Consider the following 24,130-nt stretch of genomic DNA (forward strand, 5'->3'; position numbering starts at 1 on the left):
TATGTATGTATGTATGTATGTATGTATGTATGTATGTATGTATGTATGTATGTATGTATGTATGTATGTATATAAAGTAATAAAGGATAAGATAACGAAAGTGTTTCAATGCAATTTTGTTCAAATATCTAAAACAAACATACATTTCATTTGCATGTGCACGACAATTTATTCAACTCAACCAACAAGTTAACATAGCTCTAATTCGTTGATAAACCTAAACACATAACCTTGTTTACCTATCAATTAAAGTTAATGCCCTAAATAAACTAAAGACTTTTGTTCTAGCTATTTGGATATAACAGAGCAGACTACATTAAGATTTTTGTTTCCCTTCAGTGATTTAGTCAATTAGATAACCTATATCACTAACATACATGGATCTGAACATTTGGAAAGTCTCATTTCTCTATTATTTGTCAAAAGTGTTTAAACAGAAGTTAAGCACATTGCCACAGTGCTAACACAATCGGATGCCCTTTTTGTTGCTACTCTTGCTCCTCTTTTTGGGCTTCAATGCATCTACATCATACAAAAATGGTAATAATTTGAAGTGATAAACCATTAGAGAAATATATAGAAATAAAATTTAACATCTACGTTCGTTCCGTTGACTTTAATTATTTTTATATTGAAAACAAAGAAATGATTGAGATAACATGTGTTAATGACTTAGATCATGAGAGAGTAAAAGAAAGCATAATATTATCCATACCATAGATAATAATAGAACATGTAATCATAGTTAATAATTTTTTTTTTAATAATGTTATATGTATTGATGACTAGGATCGAATTATGATACAAAGTCAAAATGCTTGCATTTTGCCTCTCCACCCATTCTTTTAAAAGATGTGCTATCTTTTAATTTATTTCATTTTCTCTCACTCCCCCATCCCCACTTTTCCTTTCTAGTACTCTTTTCCCTCTCAAAAGCTACCACTAACTATTTTTCTTAGCCAACGATACTCAATTGCTTAAAAAAAGAAAAAAAACCTTTACATATATCAAAACAACCCATTTAACACACAATATTCTAAAGCTTAAAAGAGAATAAGAAAGAAAAAATAAAACATATGAAACTAAGCCCCAATGTTAACCTATATATATGGATAGAACCCGAATGAACCAAAAATTAAAAAAAAAAAAAAAAGAAACCATTACTCTCTTTTCTTCTTAAACTAAATGATCTGGTTTGGACTTTGATTGATGTTCTCTTTCCTTCTCGCCGTTCTTCAATTTTTGACAGGGAGACGAAGATGAGGAAGATTGGAAACAACTGGGAGACTGATGAGGAAACTCCGCCAACATCTGAACTACTTCTCTCATTGTTGGCCTTTCCACACTATTCTCTTCCACACATAACTTTGCTATGAAGAATAAGTGTTTTGCTTCCTCTTTTGGTATCATTCCTACCCTTTTGTCAACTAAACAAATAATGTCGTTTTCATTCTCGCCATATGTTACAGCTCTTCTGCACCATTGTGCTATATCAACCACTCCATCCCCAAAATCTCCAACTGGTCGACGTCCTGTTAAAAGCTCTAATAGCACGACTCCAAAACTATACACATCACTTTTTTCATCGACTTTCAACGTGTATGCATATTCTACAAAAAGGAAAAGCGGTATCAACATCTATGTTATTGGCATTTACAAAAATTGGACTTGAAAAGTATATATAATTAGTATAATCAAAGGTAATCATTACCATCATTGCATTAATATCAAAGTTTATATCATGATAGCTAAGTTAATCATCATCTAGTTCATTATTAGCTTTCTAAACCAACCATTATCATATAAAATAAACAACATTAAACACAAAAACTAAAAAAGATTTTTTAAATTAATTTGTGATCCCGACATTTTAACAATAAATGAACCAATCTAAGAATAAAAATTATTATAAATAACATAATTGATAAAAATATTTATAAAACATAGCAAAATTTTATATTAAAGTAGGGTGTGATATATATTCATCGATAGAATATATATTTTTTTTATATTTTGGAAATATATTGTTCATTCTAATATATTTAAAAATGTATTTAAAAATCCTACATCAAAGAATACAACCATAATTGTAAAACCAGGAAAAATATAGAAAGAAAAGGTTATAAAATCGATCATCAAATTTTGAAAGAAGAGTGATATAATTTTTCTTTTTATAAAATGTTTGAGATATACTTAAAAACTTCTTTTTTTTTTTTAATTTTAGTAAAAAACATTTTAATGTTGATCTAACACTTAAATTTTGTCCCATAAAAAAAAAAAAAAAAACTCAATTTTTGTATTAGAGTTAATATTATTTTCTAATGAGTTTTTGTAAGCTAATTTTAAAAAATGAGACTTAGGAAAACTAAAATTCAACAAATTATTATGTATTTAAAAATATAATACATAATTTTGAAAGTTTGTTTATTTTTTTCCTCAGTAAATGTGGGGACAGATAGAGAATGGTTGAAGATTCAAAGGAGACTCTGATCTTGTCAGCTTGTGTTCATCAGATGGCAGGCTGATGATACAATCAGAACCGTCAGATTCTGATCTGATCCTTTGCCGGCTGGGCCCTCCTTCACTACTTGTCTCTTCACCACTCAACTTACAAATACTTTGTTTTTTTAATTTAATTTTTCATGGTGCGTCCTCCTAGAAAATTCTTCTCTTTAATATGGATTTTTCATTTTTACCACTCCCCAATATTCGGATTCTTATGTCATATAAATATTCTTTTATTTTTCCTTTTTATCACCACCTTTACGTGTTGTTTGAGGGCTCATTTCATTTTGTGTACTTTATTTTAATTTTTATCTTAAAAGCTGAAATTTTCAAATTTCAAGCGTATCTTTGGTTCAATTTATAAATTATAAAATGATTTTGTTTTTTTTTTTTAATATATTTTTAATGTAAATAAAGGAAAGTACTTGGTAAACAAACATAAGAAAATAAAATAAAATAAAATTATATAAACCCTTAAAAATGATCAAAGTAACCCTACAAAGTAGCTTCTATTGCTATTTATAAATATTAATTAAGATTTTCTAATAAGAATCTTTCCATGAAAAAAGAGAATAAATAGCAAAATGCCGTAATTTGTTTTTGAAATAATTTGAGTTTTATTTTATTTGTATCTATCCATATCCGTAATCTTTCGAGGTCACTATCAATCACTGCCCTTGGATTTTCTTGGCAGTGACAATCGGACGGCTGGTATTGACTAATTCAATCAAAATGGCCCACCAAACAAAGTTTAGCAATTAACTAACTTAACTAACACTGTAACGACTCAAATCCGAGAGAAAAAAAAAACTAATTCAAAAAAGTAAAAATAAATTTCTTCAAATTTAAAATCGAAAAAGAGAAATGAAAAAGAAAAAAAAAAAGAAAAAAAAAAAAGAAGAAACGAGAAAAGGAAGACGTACCAGGAGCTATGTAGCCGTAAGATCCGGCGATCACCGACATGCATTCCGACGCGCCGCCGTCGAACATGAACTTCGCCAATCCGAAATCGGCGACGTGAGCTTCGAAGTTTGAATTCAAGAGGATGTTGTTCGATTTCACGTCTCGATGAACGATCAGTGGAGAGCAATCGTGGTGGAGGTAGCAGAGACCTTTGGCGGCTTCAATGGCGATTTTGTATCTCAAATTCCATCCAAGGAACGAGGCTTTTTTTCCGTGGAGTGCTTCGCCTAAGCTTCCATTCCTCATGTATTCGTATACGAGGAGGTTTGTCTCTTTATTGGAGCAGAATGCGAGTAATCTGACAATGTTTCGGTGTCGAATGTTGCCTAGGGTTTGGATTTCGGCTCGGAATCCATGATCGTGACTGTTAGGGCCGAACCCTAGAAGTTTCTTCACTGCGATTTCAACTCCGTTCGGCATTTTCCCGTGGTAGACGATGCCGGCGCCGCCTCGTCCGATCTCGTTGCCGTCTTTCACGCACTCCAAGACGTCGAAGACGGTGAAATCAAGCTTTTGGAATGATGTCATTTTCCATGAACTTGCTCCATTTCGTTTGAATGATTTCGCTTTGACTACTGCCGCTACGGCGAACACTAGAGAGCAAATTAATAAGCCGAGGGCGAATATTAGCTTGAAATACGTCGGAGTTTTTCCCGATTTTGATGTTGTTGTCGTTGCGAAGTTGCAGGGATTGTTAAGGAGAGAGCCGCAGAGCTGAGGATTTCCGGCGAAGGATGAAGCATTGAAGAAAGCAAGTCCGGATTCCGGTAGTTTTCCGGAGAAATCGTTGAAGGAGAAATCAGCAATCGTCAGGCTCTTCATTGTCCCTATTGATTTCGGTAGGGATTGATTTAGGTGATTTCTCGACAAGTTGAGGTAATTGAGAATATGTGCATTGGAAATTTCAGGAGGAATTGGGCCAGAGAGGTTGTTTCTGCTCAAATCAAGGTAAGTGAGATGAATACAATTGCCAATTTCAGGTGGAATTTCACCTGAAAGCGAGTTTCTGCTAAGATCAAGCTTTAGAAGTTGATTGAGTTCTCCAATGGAAGGAGGGATTGTACCAGAAAACTGGTTGCCATTGAGGAGGAGAATTTGCAGAAAAGACAAATTAGAAAGTGAAGATGGTAAAGTTCCTGAGAGAAGATTGTTAGAGAGATTAAGTTGCGCTAATTTGATGGGTGTTGATGAACTCTCCCAATTTTCTGAAAGTGTACCAGATAGGTAATTGTCCTGAAACTCTGCTAAATTTAGCTGAGGCAAGTAAATGAAGCCATTGGGAATGCTTCCATTCAGATAGTTTTGCCCTAACCTCACTTTTGTAAGACTCGTACATGTCCCAAAACCATCAGGGATTGGCCCAAACAGGAAGTTGTTCATCAGAATCAATATTCTCAGCTGGTTTGATGAACACAAACCCTCGGGTATTGTACCTGTGAGCTTGTTTGTCGACAAATCAAGGAGCTGAAGCCTCCCATTTTGGCCAAGATTCTTCGGAATTGTGCCGGTGAAGTTGTTCATCCACAGTTCCAATGTCTCCAAGTTCGGCAAATCTGCTATGTAGTCTGGAATAGATCCGTGAAGTTTGTTCATGAAGAGCTTGTAAAGGTTGAGCTGCTTGAGCTCAACAAACTCGGATGGGATTTCTCCTGTGAGTGCATTGTTGGATAGATCCAAATTGACCAAGTTTGTCAGATTGCCTAACTGCTTCGGAATCGAACCTGAGAATAGGTTTGTATGCAAATATAGAGAGTTCAAGGCCTTCAAATTCCCAAGTTCATGAGGAATTTGACCGTCCAAATTGCAGTCTGCAATGTCCATGACAACCAAATTGGCCAACTTCCCAAGTTCCGGTGGAAGTCCCCCTTCAAAAACATTGTAATGGCCCAAGGCAATTACTCTCAAATTTGTAAGATTTCCCAACGCTGCTGGGATTTTCCCAACCAAATCATTTCCTGCAAGAGAAAGATATTGCAGCCCTTCTAAATTGCCATAGCTTTCAGGGATTTTTCCATGAAAAAAGTTACCTCCAAGGTCTAAGTATTTAAGGTTCTGTAAATTCAAAATCTCAGTGGGGAGTAGAGCACTGAAGTTGTTGTTATAGGCATCCAACACCTCCAAGTTTGGCAGACTCGAAAAGTTCCAGTCCAGAGTCCCAGTGAACTGGTTGTTTGAGATGTTTAGGAACCGAAGGTAACTCAAATTCACTACTTCAATGCCACTAGAAAAGTTATTTCCTGCGAAAGACAACTCAGTAAGTTGGTCAAGATTTGAAATCAACGGTGAAACAAAGCCACCAAGATTCAAATCTGTCAAGTTGACTGAAATAACTCGTCCATGAGAACACTGAATCCCGACCCATGAACAAACTGAGCTGAAGTTTGTGGCAGTCCAAGTGCTTAGTGTAGCAGAGTCTGAGAATTCAAACCCTTGTTTGAGAGCAAGCAAAACATGGAAATCACTGACCAAACTGTGGGAAGAAGAGTAGCCTAGAAGAGAGAAGAATGTAAAAACAAGGAAAAACATGTTTGTTTTTTCTTACCCAAAATTGTATCAAGGGAATTGAATTTGGAAGCACAGGAAGCAAAGACCAAAGGTTTTAAGCAGCTTTGCAATTATATATTTTGCAGCAAAGTGAAGAGGAAAAGACAGTGGAAGAATAATATGTTGAACTTCTTCAAGTGTGTTTGGGTTTAAGGAATCAAACATGTTCATAGTAAACGAGTCTTCAAATACAAGTAAGAAAAACAAAGCTCCTCCTTTTCTTTCTCCTCTTTTATTTGCTTTTGTTTCCTTTTAGAACAGAGGCGCAAGGTTTGAAATTCTGCTACAAAAATGGTTCCTTTGCTTTCTGAATTCCTCTATATCAAGTTTCTTTTAGCAAAGCTAAGAGGAAAAAAGGATGAAGAAAAGGAAAGATAGAAGATGGTTCTGTAGAAAGATATGTAGCTAGCAAAATGCAAATTAAAAGATGGCCGTTGGATAATAGAAAGATCAAATGGGGAGGTGGGGAGGGGGGGGAGGGAAAAAGGAAAAGAAACAAAAGAAAAAAAAAGAAATATATATATATATATATATATATATATAAAATAAAAAAGCAATGGTGATGCTTTGTTTCCTTTCTTTATTCATATGACAACAATACCCTTTAGCTTTAATTAAAGGATGCTCTTTATTGCTTTGAATGAGAGAGATATGAACTGAAGGATTTGCACTTTCCATCAATAAAAATAGTTCAGTACTCAAGCTTTTGGTAAATAACTCTTGTATGTTTAGTTTTGTCTCTTCTTTTTTTTTTTCACTCCTCCAAATCAGACTATCAACCTGAAAACTAACCAGGAAATTCAGGACAGTACTGCCTTCTGTACATTATAGCCCTTAACTCAAACTCATCTATAATGCCACTCCAACATGATGTTTTTCCCTCCCCGCGACGAGGACAGAATTTTAACCAGACAACCATCATTTTGTTGGTTTCATCCAATAATTTCTCTTTGAAATGGGTGAATCTCAATAGAGTGGTACATGACACATTTTTTTAACCCAAGAATCCAATTATACCAAATGATGTTTCCTTCCTAATCCTATACCTCTTTAAATTCTGACTACAAGGAATATATTCTTAGAAGCCAAGAAAAAGAAATGCGACAAGGAAGATGATTCAAAACCATGTTCGTGATCCTATCCTTTTTTTTTTTTTTTTTTTGGGGGGGGGGGGGGGGGGGGGGGGAGATGGTATTTATGATCATATGGTAAAAGCTATCCACTTTTGTAGAGGTAATATTTACAGAACAAAACTAATAATGAGTTGGTAACTTGTGGGTGGAAAAGAAGATGATGATTATTAATATATCATTACAATGGTGTTGAATTATCAATCTATAATGATGGGAGAGATGCAGGCTGCAGCAGAGGAAGAAGAAGAAGGAGCCAGTAGGTCAGTGGGAGGTCTTATTATTATGTATTTTTTTTAATTGTGGGAAATTACTCTTAGCTTATATTTCTAATTCCAAATGATTTCTTCGACTTTATTCCTTCTTCCTAGTTGCCCTACAATAGTGGACCAATTATCCATGTAAAAGAATGTGGGATTTGAAAGCTTTATTAGAAGATGGAATAGTCTTAAAGGGAGAGCTGTAAAGCAAAAGCAGAGCAGATGAAATCTGCTTTTGATCTTCCTCTTAAAAAAAAAAAAAAAAAAAAAAACCAGAGAAAAATCTACTGCATCCTCATCCCCTCCTTCCCTTCTCCCTCTTGCATAGAAAACAGTGTTCTTTTTTTCTTTTTCTTTATTGCCATCTACAATTTTAAAATTATATTTTGGGATCCATGTTGTTGTACCCTTTTATCTCCTTTTAATGCAGAGGTGTTTCCCCCTCATTTTATCAAATTTAATTGATCATTAAAGTTAAGTCACATTTCTTTTCTTTAAAATAAAGTAGAACTGTTTCCAAACTAAATGATGAGAATATAATTCTGCTCATAGTTTAAATATACCATATTCTAGCATCTCTTGTTCAAACTCTTATGATGCCGTTCTCTAATTTATATTGATTATCACTTAGTAGAGAGTGTTCCAGACATTGAGTTGAGTTATAAAGACCGTAATTAATGTGTGAAGCCAGGAAGTTTATATTTAAAATATAGTGTTGCAAAATAAAGTTTCTTGATAAATGTGCATACTTCAATGAAGTTTACTATTGAAGTTAAGTTGTTTAAAATACACTAACTTCATATGTGTTGGTGGAGCTAGATCCCTACCTCCTTAAGGTCTGGTAAGGTCAGGTCACCTACCTATCTCTTGTTGAGTCTTGTCATAAATGCGAATAGAGACGACGAAAAATATCGAACCATACGAAGTACGAAAAATAAGTGATAATTGGGTAGATATTTTAGTAGATATTGAGTAATACAAATGCACAATAATAAGTGAGATGATTGCCCTAGAAACGAGGGTTAGAAGGGAGGGGGCATTTAGATGTAAATCCGCACTTGTTTGTGATTTTGAGAGAGGGGGCGCTTAGGCAAGAGTGCCCTTATGACAAGTCCTTATCTTTCATGCAGATGCAAATTGTGGGCCTTCTATTTTGAAGAGTCACTGTCTTTCTAGGGTGTCTCTCTCACTGTGATCATCTAAAGAACCATTTATGAACACTCCCAAAAGAAAAAAATTGTGGTCACCCTTTTGCTTTTCTTGGTAATAGCAATGGCAATCGCAATAGCAAAGCAATAGGAATGGCCATTGCCAATGCATGCCCTTGGGACTCCACAATATGAGTTTTGGTGAAGGGCATCTTTGATTACCTTTTCATTTATTTTTGTTTTCAAGTCTTGAGCAACATGTGTATCATTTATATGGGGTTTTCCCTTTTAAATTTGTGAATATGTTGCTCTTCATGTTCTATACTTTTCCTTGTGTGTATCTTGTTTTTTGTGCTTGTTTCTAACTATTTTTCTAGATGTTGATGGAATCATTATTTTTGTTTTGTAAACATAAATTGTATAGACGGTTTATATAATAAAAGGGAATCAAATATCTAACTTCGAGGTTGATAGTATATTAGTTGAGTTATTCAAATTTTGGCAAACAGTATCAAAGATTAAATATGTCAATAGTTTCTGAATGGTTAAACTGTAAATTTGGTCCTTATAGTTTAGAAAAAATTCTCATAAATAGTCTATTTAATCTTAAAGACTATTCATGAGAATTTTATCAAACGGTAAACATTATTTGTTGGATCTTACCAAACCGTAAAGCACTCGAAAAATCACTTCAAATCTACCTTAGAAATGGTGATTTTAGATATGAAAATAAACGATCATGCTTTTATCGATTGTATGATGGTAAAACAAAAGGAACATGCGAGAATTTTAACAAATACTAAAGTGTATTTTTTTTTTTTTTTTGATAAAGTTACCCTTTGATGATTTAAGTCAAAATTTGTGATGATAGAAGATGTGAAGAGAGAATTCTACGGAAAATTTACCACACCACTTAAAAAAAGCTTTTCTCATGTACAATGATTCCTCATTTGGAAGAACTTTTAAAGCTACCTATCTTTTATTTTTTTTATTTTTTTATTTTCTTTCTATCGACGACAAAATTTGGTGTCACCGGGAGTATCAATTCTTTCGGTGTATATGTAGTGGTGAAGGTCAATGCTTATTAAATATTATTAAAGATTATTAAGGTTTTGTGTTCTCATCAAAATCTTTTATTGAATCAAGTGATAGTTAAATCATAATAAATATCAAATTCTTATAGATTTTTTAAGATGATAAGATCAGGTAAAGGCGGGAAGAGAATATATTCGAAATGGAAAATAAAATTTCGAAAACATATAAAAAATGTGAACGACAGTTTGTTCTTGAACAAAGGAAAAAAGGGAAGATAGAAAGAAAAAAAAAAAAAAAACAGTGATTAGTGTATGAAAGTTGCATTAAAGAGAAGAATAGACAATAGGTTTTGTAGAAAATGTTTTAGATTGGAAAGGGAAAGAAATTATGAGAGAAGCATCCAAGAAGGGATTAAGTAAGAAGGGGAATGCAATGAGCTTAGTGTAAAAAATTTAAAAGAAAAAAGAAAAACATACTCATTAAGGTGGGGCTCAAAAGTAGTCACCAAAATTTACTAAACAAAACCACTATTGTGTATGGTATTAGGGTTCTTTCTTTCTTTCTTTCTTTCTTTTTTTTTTTTGAAGGGTACTTTTAATTTTATTATTATTATTATTATTTTGAATAATAATTATCAAAGGAACTTCATCATATCATCCATGGAAACAAAATCATCACCTCTACCATTTCTTTGTTGAAGAATAGGCCAAGGCTACCAAAGAAAGAGAAGGAAAAAGTTCAAAAAAAAAAAAAAGTAATTAACAATGAATTAAATTGTGTGTGTGTAAGTATAGAAGAGGGATACTTTTTTTTTTATTTATTTATTTTTCATGTTTTTTATATGTTTAATATATTATATTCATCCATATTGGGATTTGAATTTTGAATATTGTATAGACGTTCTTATACTTGTCGAATAATTGCATTTGATCAAAATATGATTAAATCATATACCCAAAAAAGGAGTCTTCAACTTTGGGGGTTCTTTTATTTCAATTGATATAATTTCTTACACATAAATTTTGAAATTTGTTTGAAAAGTATACCCTTGTAAAGGTTTTTCTTTAAAAGAAAATGAAAAATTGAATGATCTAATTTACAACACCGTACAAGTACATTGATCTAATAAAGGGTGTGCAAAACTTGATTAAAATGATTTGAAAAATATCTTTTAGGATGAAATAATAATTGTTGATTATAAGAAAACATTAATCTTTTATATAGTTAAAAATAATATTGCACGTGTTTTAAATTTTAATACATATAGCTATTTCGATACCATATTCAAGTATAATTATTTTTGGAACAATTCTAATAAAATTAGGCGTATTTTTCTAAACAAATTTTCAAAGATAAAAATGGAATTTTGCAAGTTTTTAGTGCCTTTAAGCTTGTGGGTATTTTGTTTGTTTAAGGAGATTTTGCATAATAGTTAAAATAATATATTGGTAATTGTACTTTGAGGTAATAAATATTCAATTTTAGTCTTTTTTTTTTTTTTTACTCGATATTAAATTTAGTTCTTCCAAGCTAATATTTACCTAAATTGGCTAAATAATAATAATAACATTCATAATTACCAAGAAAATTTTCATAAATGTAACAAAACCAAACTATTTATGGTTCACGTAAAAAAACTCATAAAATTAGCCATTTTTAAAAGATTCCAAGTTTGTTATTCCATTTTCTTCTTCTCCTTGCGATTTTTTTCATCGTCTTCCTCCTGCGATTTTTTTTTCATTGTATTTCTTCTTTTCCTCTTTTTTTTTTCTGTTCTAAATGATCGTGTATAAGAATTTTGGAAATAAATCCTTTAGATTGGAGTAGCCAAATGTAAACGATTGTAAAAAAAATAGTAAACGATTGTATTAAAAAAAAAAAGAGAATCTTGAAAAAAATCATTTAGTGTAACGACCCAACTCCTTATACTGAATCGAAGTCATTACTAAATATAGAACAAGTGGTTTAAGTCATAAAATTTAGTAAAACGCATAAGGTTTGAGAAATTTTATTTATGAAAATTCAAACAAGGTAGTTATGCAAAAAAAATGAAATGCGTTCTAAAGTCCTACTCGGGCCCTATCTACATAAAAAGATGGTAAGTAATGAAGAATACTCAAACTCAGGTACTAAAGTCAAAAAAACAAGAATAAGCGGAAGCAGGAGTCTCTATGGCTCGCCACGGTCACTTCGGGTCGCTCGCCAGCTTGCCTTTGCCCTTGCCTCGTCCTCTACCTGAAAAAATGACATGAAGAGAGTGAGTATAAAATACTCAGTAAGGGACCCACTACTAGTCCCACTAGGTGCCTGTTAACTTCCTGTCAGAGTCCTGTAACTGGTATCCAATCTCTGACACGTTCCCGAACACGTGCAACATGCGCTCCCGTAGGAACGTAACTCTGGTCTTCGGTGCCCCGGGGGGGACACCTAGGACAGTCGGGATGCGAGGACCCCGTCGAGTCACTCGAGTCATATCTATATCCATGCTAGACTGTTGTCCCGTCGGACCGCACAGTCCTCAATAGGTGGTGATCCCGAAGGACACCCATGCAGGTACGACTCTAACAGGTTAAGCTAACAGGTACCCTAATCGCAGTATACATACCCATGGCATCAGCATGTAACATAACAGATAATTCATCATTACTCTCTCCATCTCGACACCCGTCGTACAGCGATAACAGTTCTCGTCATCACACAACATGCTATAATATAACCATGTCATCATTTGCATCATACTATCATTGATTTCATGCGTCGTACAGTCTAGTCCTCAACATGCACATTTGAAGGTATACGAAATCTCATAATTCTAAACATGGAGCTAGTAGTAGAATCTCTTACCTGGAGATTTACTTGGCGAGTTCTAACCGCGAGGCAAGTGTGCTTTCCAAGCAACGAGGTCCTAACTGTTTAATACGTCGAAATTCGTAATTAAGTCACCAACGACTAACGGTTCAAACTCAGTTGAAATGACTTACCCTAGAAAGAGGTTGCAATGCTCGAGCCCCTACTGAAGAAATCCCACACTGCAACAGTTACTTGGTCCAAGACGTCCTTTAAGGAAAATAATTTAATTTAGTTCCAAATTAAATTATTTAGTGTCCAAAACATTGAGTCTTATTGGGTAATGCCAAAATAATTAATTAATTTACCAAAAATTAGGTGGAAGGAGCCAAATTAGGCTTGGCGGCTCGGCTGGAAAAAGGACAGGGATCGGCTCGGCTTGGAGGTTGAAGACCGGCTCGGCTCGCGGCGCAGACAGGCGCGGCTCGTGGTGCAGATAGGCACGGCTCGACTTGGTACAGCGGCTACGCACGTGCGGCTCGCACGCGGGCGCTGCTCGGCTCGCGGGTGCACGTGGCTCGGGTCCGGGTCGGAGGCACGCAGCGCGGGCCGGGCCTCGGTCATGGAGCGGGCTTCGGCCGGGTCGGGTCCTCACGCGACGAGGCGCTGGCTTTCGGATCCGGGTGGCGCGACGGCTGTGGGTGGTCCGGCTACACCACGGCTTCGCTCGGCGACGGCTGCAGACGGACGCTCGGCTGCGCTGCGTCGGATCGAAGCGGCGCGACGCGGCTGGCTGACGGATCGGTTGCGGATCGCGAAGGGTGACGCGGCTCGGCTTCGGGCGACGGCTGCGAGAGACGGCTGCTCCGACGGACGCTCGGCGTGCACGGATCGGCTTGGACGATTCTTCCGACGCGGCTGGAAGCTCGGCGACGGCTCGGTTTTGACTGCAGACTCGGCTGGGCTGCTGAACAGAGAGGGGAAGGCTTGGCGGCTCGGGTTCGCGGCGGCGGCGTACGGCGGCGTGCGGCGGCTAGGGTTTGATTAATAATAATTTTTTTTTCTTTTTTTCTCTTTTCTTTTCCCCTCTTTCTTTCTTTGATTTTTCTCTTCTTCTTTACGCACGAGTCCCAAGGCTTTTTATAAGGCAATAACTTTTTTTCTTTTCCTTTTAAATAACCCAAACCAACCATCTCCTCTCTCTCTCCAAATCTCACCAAAATCAACCAACCCTCCTTTCAATTAGCAATAACTCACTAAATACATTCTAAATACTAAAACAGGTAAAATAATACTTAATAATAAAAAGTGGAAAATCCCAACTTTAATAAACCGGAAACTTCAAAATGATAAGGTTCTCCCAATAAATTTGTATTTTCCAAGACCATACATAAATATTAATAGTAAGATGAACAAAAACGAGTTTGTTGGGGCGTTACATACTCCCCTCCTTAGAAAACTTTCGTCCTCGAAAGTTCTAATCCTCGAACAGCTCGGGGTACTGAGCTCTCATGTCCTCTTCTTTCTCCCACGTGGCCTCTTCCACTCCATGGTTCTGCCAAAGGACTTTGACCAGTGGAATTTCTCGACTACGAAGCTTCTTGACCTCCCTTGCCAAGACCTCGACAGGCTGCTCCTCGTAGCTCAAGTTCTCGCTGATCTGTAGTGGCTCGAAGTCCACCACATGTGTTGGGTCTACGACATATTTCCTCAGCATGGAGATATGGAATACGTCATGCACTGCAGCAAAAGATGGGGGTAGCGCCAAGCGATAAGCCACGGGGCCAATCCGCTCCAGTATCTCAAACGGCCCTACGAAGCGTGGACTCAGCTTCCCCTTCTTCACGAACCTCAGAACACCCTTCATAGGTGCTACCTTCAGAAAGACCATGTCTCCCACTTCAAACTCGAGATCCTTACGTCGTATATCAGCATAACTCTTCTGTCTGCTTTGTGCTATCAGCATACGAGCTCGAATCTTCTGTATGGCTGCATTGGTAGTCTGCACTAACTCGGGGCCTAGCATCCTCTGCTCTCCAACCTCGCCCCAGCAGACAGGAGATCTACAGCACTTGCCATACAGAGCCTCGAACGGTGCCATACCGATAGTAGCCTGGTAGCTGTTATTATAGGCAAACTCCATCAGATGCAGATGAGAGTCCCAACTTCCTGAAAACTCTAGCACGCAGGCCCGCAGCATGTCTTCCAAAATCTGGTTCAATCTCTCTGTCTGACCATCAGTCTGAGGGTGGAAAGCCGTGCTGAAGTCTAACCTCGTACCTAATGCAAGTTGAAGTCCTTTCCAGAACTTCGATGTGAAACGAGCGTCTCTGTCTGAGATGATGGATACGGGTACTCCATGTAGTCTCACGATTTCTGTCATATATAATTGCCCCCACTTACTGGCAGTATAAGTGGATTTCCCTGGCACGAAATGGGCCGACTTCGTGAGTCTGTCGACCACAACCCAGATCACTGTATAGCCCTTTAGGGTCTTGGGCAGTCCCGTAATAAAATCCATCGACACACTCTCCCACTTCCACCCTGGCACACTCAAGGGTTGCAACAACCCTGCTGGACGCTGCCTAGGTGCCTTCACCTGCTGGCACACCAAGCACCTACTGACAAAGTCTGCCTCTTCCCTCTTCATGTTCCTCCACCAATAGACGCTCCTTAAGTCTTGGTACATCTTCGTACTCCCAGGGTGCATGGTAAACGGGGAACTGTGGGCCTCAGTCAAAAGCTCTGTCTTGACTGCGCTGTCTTCCGGCACACACAAGCGTCCCTCAAACATAAGGCCATCATCAGAGGATATGGAAAAGTTCTCACCTTGCCCTGTCTCTACCATACGACGCTTCTCGACCAAGTATGGATCATTCAGCTGAGCAGCGATGATCTTTTGCCTCAAGGTTGGCTGAACTGACAACTGAGCCAACTGTGCGGTAACCTCACCTACTGAGACTGCAATCTCGGCTCTCTCAAAATCTCTGAGTAAGGGGGTCTGCTTGGTGATTAGCGCTGCTGAATGTGCAACCTTCCTACTCAGCGCGTCAGCCACTACATTTGCTTTACCTGGGTGGTACAGGATCTCGCAGTCATAGTCTTTCACCAACTCGAGTCACCTCCTCTGCCTCATGTTCAACTCCTTCTGAGTGAAGAAGTACTTCAGGCTCTTATGGTCGATGTAAATCTGTATCTTCTCACCGTACAGGTAGTGCCTCCATATCTTCAGTGCAAAGACTACAGCTGCCAACTCCAAGTCGTGGGTAGGGTAGTTCTGCTCATGAATCTTTAACTGGCGGGAGGCATAAGCAACTACCTTACCTTGCTGCATCAGGACACAGCCCAGTCCCTTCTTGGAGGCATCACTATAGATCACAAAGTTTCCCGACCCATCGGGCACTGTCAGGACTGGTGCAGTCACCAGCTTCTGCTTGAGCTCTCGAAAGCTACTCTCGCATGCTGGGCTCCAGATAAAAGGGGTTCCCTTCTTGGTCAACTGGGTCAACGGGCTGGCTATACGTGAGAAGTCTTCCACGAACCTTCTGTAGTAACCTGCCAAGCCCAGAAAACTTCGAATTTCACTAACTGTGGACGGTCGAGGCCAGTTGGTCACCGCTTCAATCTTTGCTGGATCCACAGAAACTCCTTCACTGGAAACCACGTGGCCAAGGAACGTCACCTTCCTTAACCAGAATTCACACTTGGAGAACTTGGCATACAACTTGTTGGCTCGAAGAGTCTCCAAAACCTGGTGCAAGTGCTCCTCGTGCTCAGCCTCAGTTTTAGAGTAAATCAAGATGTCATCAATGAAGACTATGACGAACAAGTCTAGAAAATCCTTAAACACCCTGTTCATCAAATCCATGAACACTGCAGGAGCGTTAGTCAAGCCGAAAGACATCACAACGAACTCGTAATGTCCGTACCTCGAACGAAAGGCCGTCTTGGGAATGTCACCGTCCCTAATCCTCAACTGGTGATAGCCTGATCGCAGGTCAATCTTGGAAAAGACAGTGGCTCCCTGCAACTGATCGAACAAATCATCAATCCTGGGCAAGGGGTAGCGGTTTTTAACAGTCACCTTATTCAGCTCTCGGTAGTCAATACAAAGGCGCATCGACCCATCCTTCTTCTTCACGAACAACACTGGGGCTCCCCAAGGTGACACACTGGGCCGGATGAAGCCTTTGTCCAGCAACTCCTGTAACTGGACCTTCAACTCTTTTAGCTCGGCTGGAGCCATTCTGTAAGGGGCCCTCGAGATAGGGGCAGTGCCCGGCTCTAACTCGATGGGGAACTCTACCTCCCTGGGAGGCGGAAGTCCTGGGAGTTCGTCGGGGAAAACGTCAGGGTACTCCCTTACCACTGGTTCGGAAGATAGGGAAACTTCTGGCTCTCTAATATCCACTACGCTTGCCAAGATGCCCCAAGTACCTTGACTGAGTAGTTTACTAGCCTTCATGGCTGAGATGACCTTGGGTATACATACCATGCCTGCCCCCCTAAATTTGAAACTAGCCCCAGAGGGAGGGTTAAAGACAACTTCCTTGCCAAAACAGTCTATATTTGCATGGTTGGCTGACAGCCAATCCATGCCTAGTATCATGTCAAAATCCTGCATGTCTAACACTAGTAAGGTCACGTCTAACATATGATTCGCTACCTCTACCCGACATGCCTTTATTTGTTCTTTGGACAACAGGACCTCCCCAGATGGAGTAGAAACAGACAAAACACTACCCAAAGGTTCTACCTCCAAACCCACATGCTGAACGAAAACAGAGGATATAAACGAGTGGAATGACCCAGAGTCAAATAGCACAAAAGCATAATGCCCCAAAATTGGGAGCGTACCTGTCACCACTGTACCAGCTCGCTCGGCCTCCTGCCGGGTAGTGGCAAAAACTCTCCCCTGCTGGGAAGCAGAAGGCTGGGGCGGTGTCGTCTCAAAGGGTTTCCGAGGACACACATCAGCAGTATGCCCCGGCTGTCTGCACCTGAAGCAGACTCCACTTCCAGCCAAGCAACGACCTCCGTGGACTCTCCCACAGGTAGTACAAGCGGGTAGCTCTCTCAGAGTCCTCCCGGCTGCTGCAAGCTCCCGTTGGTGTCTCTAAAAGACACCTCCTGACCTCGGAGTTCGCTGCGGTACTACGTCAGGCTGCGTCTCCACCTTTCTCTTCTGTCCCAAGGCTGACCCTCTGCCGGCAGCCTTAGACGGATCAGCTCTCTCATGCAGGCTCAAATCCAGTGCTATACGTAGTGCGTCAGCATGAGTGGCTGGCCGGAGAGCTCGGACAATGCCCTGAAGGTCTAGCCTGAGTCCTCTAACGAATTTCTCCGTCCTGGCAGCCTCATCCCTTACCACATCGGGAGCAAAACGGGACAGCATGTCGAACTCGGCGTCATACTGCTCCACCGTCATATCGCCTTGCTCCAAGTTTAGGAACTCTTGCAGCTTAGCGTGCTTCATGTTGGCAGAGAAGAACTTAGCATAGAAGTTCTCCTTGAACTGCTCCCAAGTTATCTTGCTGACGTCGCCCCCCAGCATTCTCTCAGTGGTCTCCCACCAGGCGGTGCCCCTATCCTCCAAGAAGAAGACTGCACACTACACCTTCTGGTCTTCTGGGCACTTCATGTACCGGAAGATAGTCTCTATGGACGTCAACCACATTTGGGCCTTTGTGGGGTTGTCCATGGATCCGTCAAAGGTCTTAGGATTATACTTCCTAAAGTCCCGTAAGTGTTTAGCCTCGGCCGACAGTTGAACTGGTACGGGTTGAGCTTCCTCAAGGGCTGGAGGAACGACGGCCTGGGCCTGAACAGGGGCGGCCTGGTTCTGCTGGGCGGCGAGGAAAGGCGCCAAAGCAGCTTGCAGCATGTCCTGATAACGCTGCTCCATCGCGGCGAGATCCGCCTGGGTGACCGATGCGTTAGGGTCGACCGCCGGTGCAGCAGGTTGCGCCTCCGGCTGGCCACGACCGGCTCCTCTGCCTCCCCTACCACCTCCTCGGCGAGCACCTCTACGTGGCGGCATTCTCCCTAAAATTCACCAACAAAACTTTTCACCACAAGAACTTAACACACCTATCTCTAGGTCTAGTCTATTCAGGCAAAATTGTAATCTTAACATTAGCAAGGCTTTAGACATACCTGGCGAGTGCCGAAGGACCGTATAGCCATAGGGTGAAGTAAAACCAAAACAAAACAATGACTTACATCGTAGGTCAGTCTACAGAACCTAAAACACTGTGCTCTGATACCAACTGTAACGACCCAACTCCTTATACTGAATCGAAGTCATTACTAAATATAGAACAAGTGGTTTAAGTCATAAAATTTAGTAAAACGCATAAGGTTTGAGAAATTTTATTTATGAAAATTCAAACAAGGTAGTTATGCAAAAAAAATGAAATGCGTTCTAAAGTCCTACTCGGGCCCTATCTACATAAAAAGATGGTAAGTAATGAAGAATACTCAAACTCAGGTACTAAAGTCAAAAAAACAAGAATAAGCGGAAGCAGGAGTCTCTATGGCTCGCCACGGTCACTTCGGGTCGCTCGCCAGCTTGCCTTTGCCCTTGCCTCGTCCTCTACCTGAAAAAATGACATGAAGAGAGTGAGTATAAAATACTCAGTAAGGGACCCACTACTAGTCCCACTAGGTGCCTGTTAACTTCCTGTCAGAGTCCTGTAACTGGTATCCAATCTCTGACACGTTCCCGAACACGTGCAACATGCGCTCCCGTAGGAACGTAACTCTGGTCTTCGGTGCCCCGGGGGGGACACCTAGGACAGTCGGGATGCGAGGACCCCGTCGAGTCACTCGAGTCATATCTATATCCATGCTAGACTGTTGTCCCGTCGGACCGCACAGTCCTCAATAGGTGGTGATCCCGAAGGACACCCATGCAGGTACGACTCTAACAGGTTAAGCTAACAGGTACCCTAATCGCAGTATACATACCCATGGCATCAGCATGTAACATAACAGATAATTCATCATTACTCTCTCCATCTCGACACCCGTCGTACAGCGATAACAGTTCTCGTCATCACACAACATGCTATAATATAACCATGTCATCATTTGCATCATACTATCATTGATTTCATGCGTCGTACAGTCTAGTCCTCAACATGCACATTTGAAGGTATACGAAATCTCATAATTCTAAACATGGAGCTAGTAGTAGAATCTCTTACCTGGAGATTTACTTGGCGAGTTCTAACCGCGAGGCAAGTGTGCTTTCCAAGCAACGAGGTCCTAACTGTTTAATACGTCGAAATTCGTAATTAAGTCACCAACGACTAACGGTTCAAACTCAGTTGAAATGACTTACCCTAGAAAGAGGTTGCAATGCTCGAGCCCCTACTGAAGAAATCCCACACTGCAACAGTTACTTGGTCCAAGACGTCCTTTAAGGAAAATAATTTAATTTAGTTCCAAATTAAATTATTTAGTGTCCAAAACATTGAGTCTTATTGGGTAATGCCAAAATAATTAATTAATTTACCAAAAATTAGGTGGAAGGAGCCAAATTAGGCTTGGCGGCTCGGCTGGAAAAAGGACAGGGATCGGCTCGGCTTGGAGGTTGAAGACCGGCTCGGCTCGCGGCGCAGACAGGCGCGGCTCGTGGTGCAGATAGGCACGGCTCGACTTGGTACAGCGGCTACGCACGTGCGGCTCGCACGCGGGCGCTGCTCGGCTCGCGGGTGCACGTGGCTCGGGTTCCGGGTCGGAGGCACGCGGCACGGGCCGGGCCTCGGTCATGGAGCGGGCTTCGGCCGGGTCGGGTCCTCACGCGACGAGGCGCTGGCTTTCGGATCCAGATGGCGCGACGACTGTGGGTGGTCCGGCTACACCACGGCTTCGCTCGGCGACGGCTGCAGATGGACGCTCGGCTGCGCTGTGTCGGATCGAAGCGGCGCGACGCGGCTGGCTGACGGATCGGTTGCGGATCGCGAAGGGTGACGCGGCTCGGCTTCGGGCGACGGCTGCGAGAGACGGCTGCTCCGACGGACGCTCGGCGTGCACGGATCGGCTTGGACGATTCTTCCGACGCGGCTGGAAGCTCGGCGACGGCTCGGTTTTGACTGCAGACTCGGCTGGGCTGCTGAACAGAGAGGGGAAGGCTTGGCGGCTCGGGTTCGCGGCGGCGGCGTACGGCGGCGTGCGGCGGCTAGGGTTTGATTAATAATAATTTTTTTTCTTTTTTTCTCTTTTCTTTTCCCCTCTTTCTTTCTTTGATTTTTCTCTTCTTCTTTACGCACGAGTCCCAAGGCTTTTTATAAGGCAATAACTTTTTTTTCTTTTCCTTTTAAATAACCCAAACCAACCATCTCCTCTCTCTCTCCAAATCTCACCAAAATCAACCAACCCTCCTTTCAATTAGCAATAACTCACTAAATACATTCTAAATACTAAAACAGGTAAAATAATACTTAATAATAAAAAGTGGAAAATCCCAACTTTAATAAACCGGAAACTTCAAAATGATAAGGTTCTCCTAATAAATTTGTATTTTCCAAGACCATACATAAATATTAATAGTAAGATGAACAAAAACGAGTTTGTTGGGGCGTTACATTTAGATTGGAGTAGCAAAATGTAAACGACCGTGTAAAAAAGTAAACGATCGTGTAGAAAAAATAAAAGATCGTATATAAAGAATCTTGAAAAAATTCATTTAGATTGGAGTAGCCAAATGTAAACGATTGTGTAAAAAAAGTAAACGTAGAAAAAATAAAAGATCGTGTATAAAGAATCTTGAAAAAAAATCATTTAGATTGAAGTAGCCAAATGTAAACAATCATGTAAAAAAAAAATAAATGATCGTGTGTAAAAAAGTAAACAATTGTGTAAAAAAAATAAATTATTGTTTAGAGAAATCTAAACGATCGTGTACCAAATTTTTAAAAAAATCGTTTAGTTTTGGGTCTCCAAATTTAAATGATCAAATCCAAACGATCGTATAATCAAATTTAAATGATCGCAAATATATTACGCATGCGTTGTTGACGAAACATTTTTTGTATTTTACACGATGGGCCTTTAGGCTTTTTTCATTTTCAAAATGTTCTATACATTGTAAATACTGCATCACTTTGTTATATTTTTTAAAAGATACCTAAATACAGTAAATAATATATTATATAAATATATTTAATTTCGAACTTTAGAATGAAAATTCTATTACACAACAAAAAGCTAACACAATAGATAAGTCATATATACTAAATTAAATTTAAGATATTGAAATTGAACTAAGCATATAAACAAAAATTGAATAAATTTTAATACATAATAACCAAAACTATTTTTTAAATTAATTAATTTAATTTTCCATTCATTTTCCAATTTGATTATATATATATATATATATATATATATATATATATATATATATATATATATATATGTGCGTGGATTTAAAGCCCTCAACTTTATACAATCATCACCTAATAAAAATGAAAACCAAATATTATGGGAATAAGTTTAATTCCAGTACTATATAATTGACATCCACTAAATGTCAAATTTTTATTTTCTGTCACCACAACTAATTGCTGTATTAAAAGAAATCAAAAGGAATTGACATAATTGAAAATTAATTAGAAGATCCAAATAAAATAAAAATTTAATCCAACAAACCTTGTCCTTGTATCTATCCAACCACAACATAGTATTCATTAATCATTATTATATCTTAGTTTTTCCAAAATGCTGATGTAATCAATAACCCTTTTGATATGTCCCATTTCTATTGGATAACAAAACAATGGTAGAATCTATATTAGATCTCTTCTACTTTAATTAATTGTCTGACCTGCTACTCAAAATTATCATTATATATATATAAATCTATTACATTAAAGTTTAATATTAAACTTTGGTAATCTTCAATACATATTCTAACACATGCAACCAACTATATGTTATAGTTTCATTAATCTCTAATAAAAAAATTGCATGGTGCTCTCTTACGTATGAATTAACAACTTTTCTTTTTCTTTTTTACATTTAATTATGAATGATAATAACTTTGAAACAATCTTAAGAAAGAGATTTTGTCGATCTTAGTTAAATAGCTAAACCTTGATTTTCTCTTTCTACCTTTCTTTAATGCCTGTCCACCTCTTATATATATATATTTAATTATAAGTAAGTATATCATTTTAGTTCACGGTACTCTAGACGTCAATTAAGATCATTTGATATATCAACTTTTTTTTATTAGAGTAAATAAACTTTTTATAGATTTATTAAGTGATTTTTAATATAAACTCAATAATACAAACCATCCATATCCTCTATTTTTAAGATTTATTCAAAAGTACTAAAACTAAAAATTGAAAATTTGAAATTATAATTCAAATGGAATGAAATTTAAAGTAGAATATAACTAAAATGGTATTTTAATCTTACCCATTTATCATTTAGAGGGATGATGTTTTATGGCAAAGTTTATTGAAAAGAAAGGGTTATATATGGGAAAAACAAATTGAACAAATGTTTTAAAACTCTCTCTCTCTCTCTCTCTCTATATATATATATATATAGATAGATAGATATATAGTGTCTTGACTTTTGTTTAAAAATGCTAAAGTTTTGTCCCCATTAGTTTCATTCATTACTTTTGAGAAGGGGGTTTTAAGCCTTTGGTTTCATTATAAGCACTAATTCCAAATTCCAACCCCATCAACTTTATAAGAGTATCATTCCTTTTCTTTTTTTCTTATCACAAGATTTTCCTTCTTTTCTCTTTTCTCTTTTTTTTTTTCCTCCTTTTAATTTTAAGATTTTTTTTTTAAGTGTTCATGTCATTGTGTGCATGTGAAGTTGCAAGTGTCTCAATAATTTAATGCACAATAAAATTATTTGATTTTATTTTGATAATGTTTCTTCTTTTTTTCAAATCTTTATGGATCAATTAATTCACTGACCCGACATCAATCACTAATTTTACTATTTCGGTTGGTTGTTAAAATGACATTATTAAATATTAAAATTATAAACACAAATAAAATTGATTTATGTCTAAACTCTTCTCTCAATTTTTGTTTTTATTTTTCAATCTTATTATAAAGACAATTGCAAATATAATAATTAGTGTTAGCGTATGTTGCAACATTTTAAAAAATATCACAAAATATAGTAAAATATGTCAGAATCTATCATGGATAGTTGTCTACCATTGATAGATCATATCGTAAATATTAGTCTATCACTGATAGACCATAAAAATCTATCGATAATAAGTTTTATAATATTTATATTTTTTAAATATTATATATTTGATTGTTATCCCTAAATTATTGTTTCATTGTTATTATCTTTGGGATATGAACTTGTTCAAAGCTGCAATTGCTAATTAACAAAAAAAAAAAAAAAAAAAAAAAATCAAAGCAACTCTAAGTTAAAATCAAAGCTAACTCCAACTTACGGCAAAAATTTACTTTTGAGATGTTACTTTTTAAAAACGGTACGTATCAAATTTGTATACTAAGATCAACTAAGATATCAAAAGAGAATAGAATTGTTGACTTAAATTGTATAGGTCAGATATTATATTAGTTGAGCAATACTAATTTTAGCAATGGTGGCATTTTGTTGACGTTGAGAAAACGAGTGAATTTCATATTTATTTTCAAATTAAAGGTAAACATTTATGAGTAAGGAAAAATGATCTAACAAGCACGGCCAATCTTAATGCAATTTGATATCTTAGTTAATTAATTATTTATGATTTCCC

General features: G+C 38.2%; 1 protein-coding gene and 2 long non-coding RNA genes across 3 annotated transcripts; all 3 read right to left on the reverse strand.

Moving 5' to 3' along the window:
• Positions 1-721: 721 nt before the first annotated feature.
• LOC103493324 (leucine-rich repeat receptor-like serine/threonine-protein kinase BAM1) lies at positions 722-7,839 on the reverse strand. Its single transcript, XM_008454031.3, has 2 exons — positions 3,429-7,839; positions 722-1,610 (listed from the first exon to the last, which is right to left on the reverse strand). The coding sequence occupies exons 1-2, from the start codon at positions 5,992-5,994 to the stop codon at positions 1,177-1,179; spliced, it is 3,000 nt and encodes a 999-aa protein (XP_008452253.1). The 5' UTR covers positions 5,995-7,839; the 3' UTR covers positions 722-1,176.
• A 3,796-nt stretch (positions 7,840-11,635) lies between these two features.
• Positions 11,636-12,644, reverse strand: LOC127150056 (uncharacterized). Its single transcript, XR_007821984.1, has 3 exons — positions 12,567-12,644; positions 12,430-12,494; positions 11,636-11,820 (listed from the first exon to the last, which is right to left on the reverse strand). It is a non-coding gene; the product is annotated as an uncharacterized LOC127150056 (long non-coding RNA).
• A 6,152-nt stretch (positions 12,645-18,796) lies between these two features.
• LOC127150057 (uncharacterized) lies at positions 18,797-19,795 on the reverse strand. The gene is made up of 3 exons (XR_007821985.1): positions 19,718-19,795; positions 19,581-19,645; positions 18,797-18,971 (listed from the first exon to the last, which is right to left on the reverse strand). It is a non-coding gene; the product is annotated as an uncharacterized LOC127150057 (long non-coding RNA).
• Between the last annotated feature and the right edge of the window lie 4,335 nt (positions 19,796-24,130).

The sequence above is a fragment of the Cucumis melo genome, chromosome 6, assembly GCF_025177605.1.
Source record: "Cucumis melo cultivar AY chromosome 6, USDA_Cmelo_AY_1.0, whole genome shotgun sequence".
Classification (NCBI taxonomy): domain Eukaryota; kingdom Viridiplantae; phylum Streptophyta; class Magnoliopsida; order Cucurbitales; family Cucurbitaceae; genus Cucumis; species Cucumis melo.

Excerpts from the sequence above, each read along its gene's own strand:
- LOC103493324 (XM_008454031.3), bottom strand. The coding sequence starts at position 5,994 with ATGTTTTTCCTTGTTTTTACATTCTTCTCTCTTCTAGGCTACTCTTCT. Across the intron at positions 1,611-3,428 it reads TTACGGCTACATAGCTCCTG|AATATGCATACACGTTGAAA; the intron begins GTACGTCTTCCT and ends TCCTTTTTGTAG.